Source organism: Chiloscyllium plagiosum, chromosome 5, assembly GCF_004010195.1.
Source record: "Chiloscyllium plagiosum isolate BGI_BamShark_2017 chromosome 5, ASM401019v2, whole genome shotgun sequence".
Lineage (NCBI taxonomy): Eukaryota > Metazoa > Chordata > Chondrichthyes > Orectolobiformes > Hemiscylliidae > Chiloscyllium > Chiloscyllium plagiosum.
Window position 1 is genome coordinate 44,917,545 of NC_057714.1, and position 9,187 is coordinate 44,926,731.

General features: G+C 39.9%; 1 protein-coding gene across 2 annotated transcripts in view; it reads right to left on the reverse strand.

Moving 5' to 3' along the window:
• gabbr2 (gamma-aminobutyric acid (GABA) B receptor, 2) overlaps positions 1 to 9,187 on the reverse strand; it is a 968,870-nt gene that overhangs the window by 147,649 nt on the left and 812,034 nt on the right. For both annotated transcript variants that reach the window (XM_043689956.1, XM_043689957.1), the window contains exon 10: positions 6,362 to 6,512. In XM_043689956.1, the coding sequence (XP_043545891.1) occupies positions 6,362 to 6,512 (151 nt within the window). The remainder of the gene's footprint in view (positions 1 to 6,361; positions 6,513 to 9,187) is intronic.

Sequence of the window (9,187 nt, forward strand, 5' to 3'; positions counted from 1 at the left end):
GGTTGAATATAGAATGTTGCAGGACAGAAAACAGGAAATGGTTATTGATTCTAAATCCACACTGATCTTTTTTTCAATATCTTTAATCAAATGGTCTCCAAAACCTTTAATATTATTCTGTTTAAAGAATCTCTCTCAATTTTTTTAAAGAAGTTTGTCAATCAATTTCAAAGAATGCCTTTTGGCAGAGGATAAAACTCCTTATTATTAACTTTCCCTTTAGTTGATTTTGCATGCTTTTGTTAGTTTAAGTTTGTTACACTGAAATCAGAGGACAGAATTTCAACTACTTGGGGAGTGGTGGGAGCATGTGGGCTGAGTATATGTTGAGGTGTGGATACATGAGAGATAGGGTCGGGTGTGAGTATGAGGGTGTGTTAAAGCCCTGAACAGTGGCATCAAGTTGGAAAGCTGGCATATTCTACTTCCACTTCCAGGTTTGACATGATTGTGTTTGCAATGAGCAGGAAATCCCATTGGAGGGGTTAGATAAATCATTAAAATATACAAATTCCAATTAACCCAGGGCATACTGCAGCATTCTGAGTTTAATTGCCAGCACATAGATTTCTCAGACTGTAGAGCTCGCCAAGAGTCAACCAAGCAAGTGCATAATGAGAGTGCTTTATTAGTTCCTTACTGAAGGCTAGGAAACCTTCAAAGAGTGAAGTTGGAAAGCTCCAGAACAGTTGAGGTGAGAGGCTGGTTTTCACAGCACTTCTTCTGAGAGTATGCTTTTACTACTTGACAGGCAATTTCCAGCTGCCGGGAAGTCACTTCATTTGGCTTGGATTCCACTCATTTTGATGGGCACCTTCCTGCTGATGGCTTTCACAGCTGCATGGGAGCAGCTTCTGCTTCTTGGAACTCCCAATAATCAAACAGAGTCGACGCTGTAGGGGAGGGGATGAATGCCCAATGGAGGCAAGACACAAAACACAGGTCTACAGGCAGCAGATCAGCTCTCTTGAGCTGTTTGATAAGCAGTGCATTGTTAACATCGGGAGCATCCCAGAAGTTTCCTGAAGGGTGCTGTATGAGACAATGCTGGGGAAATCAAAATGTGGGATTTGGTACCTGAAAATGTTATACCACTCACCTTTCCTGTCTTTCTGAGATCTGTGAACCTCTGGGGTCACTGCTATAAGTTCAAGAATCAGGCATCGGCCAGGAATATTCTCAACCACTTCCATCCAGTAGTTTGAAAGGTAGCCCCTTATTCCTTGGAAGCATTACCTCTTCAAACCCTTAAGTCCATCGCAAGACCTCTCCAACAGTGAGAGGCATATGTTGGAGATAAAGCAAACCTTCCCAGGTCTCTTTTGTTTTTGTTTCTGTGGCTTTTGAAGCCTTAGGAATCCAAGCCTTAGGTCAGCCATGCAGACCTTGAATAAAACTCCTTTAATTAGAATCCTTCTTTTGACACATTCCATATGCCATCACCTCTACCCTTTCTGAAAGGTCGGGAACCTGAAAACAAGCTGCAATTGGGATATCTGAAGCCACGGCAAAGCCCATTTCAATGAAAAACAGATGCCCACTTGCCACAAGCTTCTCCAGTCAATATATGTCTATTAATTATGCTCATTAATAATTCTGTCCATAGAGTCTCCAGTGCCTTCTGTTCCTATCCAATGAACAAGTGCAGACAATCCATCACTTATTCACAATCCATTCTTTTTATCATCTTGAAAACATCTATCACAGCATCCATAAAGTGACAGAGAAGCAAAAGGGATCCAGTAGCACCATTTTATAAAACACCAGAAAAAAACTATGTAGGTTAATAAGGCCACTTCTACACAAATAGAGCTAAAAACAAAGGCAAGCTAATTGCTAGAAACGCACAGCAGATCACATTTCAGATGAATGAAAATTCATTGACTTGAAGCACTAACTTTGTCACTCTGCAGATACTGCCTGACCTGCTGAATATTTTGAGCAATTTCTGAAGTTTTACATGTGCACCATTTCGGATGGGGCACACTTGGACTGCAGTGAATAATTTGAAATGCCATCTTAGATTTTATTTGGGAAAAAGTGAAGATGATTTATAAGGCTGATACAAGAACTGAGAGGCTATAACTACCAACACTGTTTGAAAGGGCTTGGGCTTTTTTTTCTCCAGAAAAGAATAGGTTGGCTGAGTAGGGAGGGGATGACTAATAGATAATTTCAAAATTATGATGTTTGTTAAGATTGACATAGAAAAGATATTGCGAGCAGATGGAAGCTAGGTGACATAAATAGGAAACAATAAATCCGGAAACTCATACATCAAGAATAGTTAGGTTGTGACATTCACTGCCAAAAGGTGCAGCTGAGGCAAATAACATAATCACATTTACAGGCAAGTTAGGTAAGTACATGACAGAGGAAGGAGTAGGACAATATGCTGATGGGGTGAGATGAAGCAAGATGAGAGGAGATTCTTGAGGAACATAAACATCAATTCAGATCAGACAAGCTAAACATACGGTGTCTATACTGTACATCCTGTGAAATTCAGTGAAGATATGATCCAAAATTGTTGAATGACTTGCTTTAGTGAGGCTTTAAGCTTTGTAATGCATAGTATTCTGTGTCCGTAATTCTGGATGTCTATGAGCATTGTTGGTCATTGAAGAAGTTTGTACTCAATGCAAAGGGCAGAAAATTATACGCAAGGTGTAGATGCAATATGTGCATCTCAAAAATCACAGAATCCCAACAGTGTAGAAGTAGGCCATTTGGGCCATCGAATCACACTGACCTTCTGAAGACCATCTTGCCCAGACACACCCCTTTTACACTTCCCCTGTAACCCTGCATTTCCCCTGGCTAATCCACCTCGCCTGCACATCTCTGAACACTATGAGGAATTTAGCACGGCCAATCCACCTAATCGGCACATCTTTGGACTGTGGGAGGAACTGGAGCATCCAAAGGACACCCATGCAGACACGAGGAGAATGTGCAAACCCCACAAAGCTGCCCAAGGCTTGAATCGAAATAAGGTCCCTGGCGCTGTGAGGCAGCAGTGCTAACCACTGTAAATCATATCAAATGCTGATTTAGGGAAATCACCAAATTTAAAATGCTGCCCTTCATCTTCCAATCACGACAGTAGCTCACCTCAGCTTAACTCTATATCTTATCCCAGCCTCAAGTGTTTGTCCTCAATCTTTATTCTTTCTCTCCAGTAATTTGTACTCTGCCTCTTCATTTACAAAGAACAAAGAACAAGAGCAAAGAAAATTACAGCACAAGATCAGACCCTTCTGCCGTCCAAGCCTGCACCAATCCAGATTCTCTATCTCAACCTAGTTACTATTTTCTGAGGATCTGTATCCTTCTGCTCCCTGCCCATTCATGTATCTGTCTAGGTACGTCTTAAACAACATTATCGTGCCTACCTCTACCACCTCTGCTGGCAACACATTTTAGGCACCCACCATCCTCTGCATAAAGACCTTTCCACGCATATCTCCTTTAAAAATTTTCCCCTCTCCAATTTGAACTCTTCACCCTTAGTAATTGAGTCCGCCACTCTGAGATAAAGCTCCTTACTATCCATCCTGTCTATACCTCTCCTGATTTTGTAGACCGCAATCAAGTCCCACTTCAACCTCCATCTTTCTAATGAAAATAATCCTAATCTACTCAACCATTCTTCATAGCTAGCACCCTCTATACCAGGCAGCATCCTGGTGAACCTCCTCTGTACTCTCTCCAAAGCATCCACATCCTTTTGGTAATGTGGTGACCAGAACTATACGCAGTATTCCAAATGTGGCCGAACCAAAGTCCTATTCAATAGTAACATGACCTGCCAACTCTTGTATTCAATGCCTCATCCAATGAAAGAAAGCATGCCACTCTATTTACCCACTCTATTTACCTGTGTTACCGCCTTCATGGTACAATGGACCTGAACACCCAGATCTCTCTGTACATCAATTTTCCCCAGGGCATTTCCATTTACCATATAGTTTGCTCTTGAATTGGATCTTCCAAGATGCATCACCTCACATTTGTCCGGATTGAACTTCATCTACCATTTCTCTGCCAACTTTCCAATCTATCTATATTCTCCTGTGTTCTCTGACAGTCCCCTTCACTATCTGCTATTCCATCAGACTTAGTGTCATCTGCAAACTTGCTAATGAGGTAATCTACACCTTCCTCCAAATCATTTATGTCTATTACAAACAGTGGTCCCAACATGGATCCCTGTGGAACACCATTGGTCACAGTTCTCCATTTGAGAAACTCCCTTCCACTACAACTCTCTGTCTCCTGCTGCCCAGACAGTTTTCTCGGACACCCTGGACCCCATGCAACTTCACTTTCTCCATCAGCCTACCATGGGGAACCTTATCAAACACCTTACTGAAGTCCATATATGTGAAATCAATAGTCCTTCCCTCATCAATCAACTTTGTCACTTCCTCAAAGAATTCTATTAAGTTGTTAAGACATGACTTTCCCTGCACAAAACCATGCTGCCTCTCACTGATAAGTCCATTTTCTTGCAAAAGTAAATTGATCTTATCCCTCAATGTCTTCCTCCAGAGGCTTCCCTATCAGGCTCACCAGTCTATAATTACTTGGACTATCCTTGCTACTCTTCTTAAACAAGGGGACAACGTTAGTAATTCTCCAGTTCTCTGGGAGCTCACCTGTGTTCAAGGATGCTGCAAAGATATCTGTTAAGGCCCCAGTTATCTCCTCTCTCGCTTCCCTCAGTAACCTGGGATAGATCCAATCAGGATGTGGGTACTTGTCCACCTTAAAGCCTTTCACAATACCTAACACTTCCTCCCTCCTTATGCTGACTTGACTTAGAGTAATCAAACATCTATCCCTCACCTCAACGTCCATCATGTCCCTCTCCTCCATGAATACCAACACAAAGTACTCATTAAGAATCTCACCCATTTTCTCTGACACCACACATAACTTCCCTCCTTTGTCCTTGAGTGGGCAAACCCTTTCTCTAGTTACCTTCTTGCTTCTTATATACGAATAAAATGCTTTGGGATTTTTCTTAACCCTGTTCGCTCAAGATATTTCATGACCCCTTTTAGCTCTCTTAATTTCTCATTATTAAATGATGCTTACAGATGCTTAAGCTATGTTAGTCCTACTCGTTGGAACACCCTCCCTAAACTACTTTGTTGCATCCCCTTTCTCTCTCTTTGAAAACCTATTCAAAACCAATATTTTTGACTAAATTCTTAATTGAGTCTCTTAACCCCTTCCTCAGTCACGTTCTTTAGTTCTGCTTATTATGTTTTTTTTGGCTTTGTCTCATTCTCTAAAACATTCGTAGACATGTTCTACATGAAAGGGGGTGTGCCATTCTACTCTTCGTTTCCCAAGTAAATCAACCATAATGTATGCAGACCATAGAATCAACCACAGAATCATCTTGCACAGACTAATCAAAGAATCTTTCACGCAGCTAACAACTACAATGGGCGAGTTCTTTCACTGAAGATTGGTGATGACATCCTTCCACACACTAAAATAAATTCGACCATATATGCCAGCCTTGGTACAATTGGAAGCACTGTCACTTCTGAGTCACAAACTTCTTGGTTCAAGTCCCACTCCAGGACTTGAGCACAAAAATCAAGGCTATTGTTCCAGTGCTGTACTGAGCAAATACTGCATTGCAGATGTGCTTTGTTTTTGGATAAAGCACTAAATGTTTATACCCTCTCTGGTGGATATAAAAGATCTCATGCCATTATTTCAATGACAAGCAGGAGCATAGCCATGGTGTCCTGATCTATATCTATATATATATATATATATATATATATATCCGCACTCAACATCATAACATGTCATCTAGTCATTATAGCATGGTCGTTTATGGGGGCCTGCTGTTCACAAAGTAGTTGTTATACTTCCTGTAATAGAAGAGGGATTACACTGCAAAAATACTTGATGGACTGCAAAGCCCTTTTAAGGTTGTGGTGGTTATCATAAACCCAAAATGACGGCAAATCTTTCTTTTAAAATGACTTTGTAGTAGTTTAGATAGTTAGAATGTAAGATGGTTAGACTTCCTAGTGATAAGTTCCTTACTTATTTGATCAAGATCATTCATGAAAATCACTGAGTAGAAATACCTTCATGGATTAGGTAGCTCATACTCAAAATTATCAGCTGCCTCAGATCAAAGGCAGGACTGTAACCTGTCATTTAGATGAGCAGTATAATCAATTGGAGTTATGTTTGGGGTGTTGTGCTATTATGTAAACACTTGAATTTGAGTAATGTTTTATGATTGCCTGCCGACATCAATTTTTTATGTGTAACATCTATATCATCTTTTCTCCCCAAGGAAGAATTTAACTCAAATCCTTACTTCTGATTTCTATTTTTGATGTTGAAGAAGAGAAAAGCACTGGACATGAACATTCCTAAAACGGTCAAAGCAGAAAGAATACTGTAGAGTGGTAGGGAGATCTTGCGTAGCTGGGGCTGTATAATAGTTCTGTCCTTTGGAGGTTCAACACCTGAAAGCAGAAACAAAAGTTTCAATTTAAGGTGATGAGTAGTACAGTCCACTGAACTTCATACTGAAGCAGTTAGCACAATCCATTAAAATAAATTATCAAAATCAAAAACACAGCAGTATTCAGAGCAAAACACGTATTGCCTTGACAACCTTGAAAGGCACCTTTTTGCCATGCATCAACATTGGAAAGCATAAGTCATCACACTCTGGCTTACACTCATCTGACCAAGGATTCATTATTTAATTATGCATTTAAAAAAACACATTTCATTTTGTTTCCAGAAAGCAGCAATGCCCTGGGGCAGATGAAGTGCTTCTCATTTATCAGGCACCTCATTTGCTTGCATTTCACTGAGCGAACCTCTCGTGATAATACAAGGCCCACTCATTCAATATTTATTGTTGAGATGTTTAAAGCATTGTGCCATAGGGGTCATTGAGAACAGCACTGGGCATCAACAGTTGTAAAGGACTGATAGCTTTACTTGATGCATTCCCAACGTTTACCATTTAAAGATCTTGAGAGATACAAGCATATTTTAGAAACTAAATGTTGGAACCAAACAAGAAGAGGGTCAAAAAGAAGGAATTGTTTTTTTTTTAACAAGGACCAGAGAATTAAATTACATACAAGGGAACTGTTTGAATAGATAAAATGAATTCAGTAAATGTAATGTGGTTGGACTTTCAGAAGTCATTTAATAAAGTATACCACAAGAGGCTTACTTCAAACCTGTAGTTATCTGATACAGGATGAAACATAGCAGCATGACAAGAGATTTAGCTGATGGCCAGAAATGAAAGGGCAATTTCGCATTGCTTATATTAGATAAAGGTTAGAAGTAGTGAAAGCTGTGGACAGCTTTTATTCACTTCATAAATAAATGATTGAGACATTGGGGGAGGAAACAACATCCTGAAATTTGCCAATGACACAGAAGTAAGAAATATGGGAGTGAGGAAGACTGTAGAATCTGCAGGAATTATAGTGTGGTATATTTTTACTGGGCTAGCTATTCACTTAATTCAGAAAAGGATAAAAAGATAGATAGCATCTTTCTCACTGAGGACAATGTTTCTTCCCAGGGGTCAATTTAGTGAACTTTAGCAGAATGGCCTTCAGTATATGTAAGGAACAAATATGTTCTAAGATGTTATTACTTATGATTAAATTGAATTGATTGATTTCTGTTGTTAAGAATATTGTAAGGATGATTTCTAAGATTTATAAGAAGATTGAAACTGTAAATGAGCTTTGTGTTGAGATCATTTCATAGGAATTACAAGAAATGCCCACAAGTTAAATGCAGGATATAGTTTAGCAAAAGAGAATTGTGGATCTTTAAGTTCATGTGATTCAGTAGTTAAAGCTTAAATGTCTTTAAGTGCTAGCAATTAGGATTTAGCAATGACCTCTGTTAAAGGACGTTGTTGAGCAAGGTAATCCATAGGTGGACAATATCATCATAGATAGATAGAGACCGTCCACATCCTCAGCTGTGGTGGAGAGAATATATAGCCTTTTGAAAACAAAATAAAATGTCGGGTACAGATTAGCACAAAATGTAATACCACTCTCAGTAGGCTAACATTTATGTAGAGAGTTGGTAACCCTTTAGGGTTTTGCATGATTGTATGGTAACATGGAGTTGAAGGGGGTACATTATCTCAATATGAGACAGTAGTTGAGGAGCTATTGGAAGCTGCGAGAGTACCTTGAGAGGCAGCAGGTGATAAAGGTTAATGCATTGTCAAGATAGAACAGATCACATTCAGTTGGATACTGATGGGCAGTAGAGGCAGCTAACAAGGTCGTTGCAATAATTCCTGGGCATCAGGTAGCAGCAGCTGCAATTGTTTTGGAGGAAATAAACCAAGTACAGTTTCACAGGGATATAGACGAGGTGGCAAAAGCAAAGGGAAAAATAAGGAATGGTAAAAGATGCTAAAGAGTGGAGGAAAAGAAGGTAGCACTACACTGCACAGAATATAACTTCATAAAATCTATCACAAATGTGAATATCATGAGAAAGGGGCCATGCGGTGGAAGATGAACAGATGATGCTGGTAGCAAAGTATGGGAAGAGACACAGAAAAACATTGTCAAACTGATCGGGAAAGACCAGTCAATCTGCCAATGTCTTGCCAATCCTGGTCAAAAGGGTGCCGGGAGCAGTTACAATTAGTTTTCATAAGACCATTTCCACCAATTTGGGAAAAAAACCTATTGTTTAGTCATTGCTGACCCAATCACAGGGTGGGTGGAAGCCTAGTCCAAATGAGATGGTGACAAATGTTGTTTGAATAATGTTAGAAGCAGTAATGTCAAGATGGAAAATACCACGACAGATGAATTAAGATCAAGGGACATTTTAACAGGGCGAGTGAGGAAGGTTCTGCAAGAAATTAAGAAGGCACTTGGAACTTGGCCTTTATTATCAGGGAGTTTAAAAACAGAGTGTTGGTGAGGCTGTACCTGGAATACTATGTACAGTTTTAGTCCTGTATACATATAAAAAGATATAGGTAAAAACAATGACTGCAGATGCTGTAAACCAGATTCTGGATTAGTGGTGCTGGAAGAGCACAGCAGTTCCGGCAGCATCCGAGGAGCAGTAAAATCGACGTTTCGGGCAAAAGCCCTTCATCAGGAATAAAGGCAGACAGCCTGAA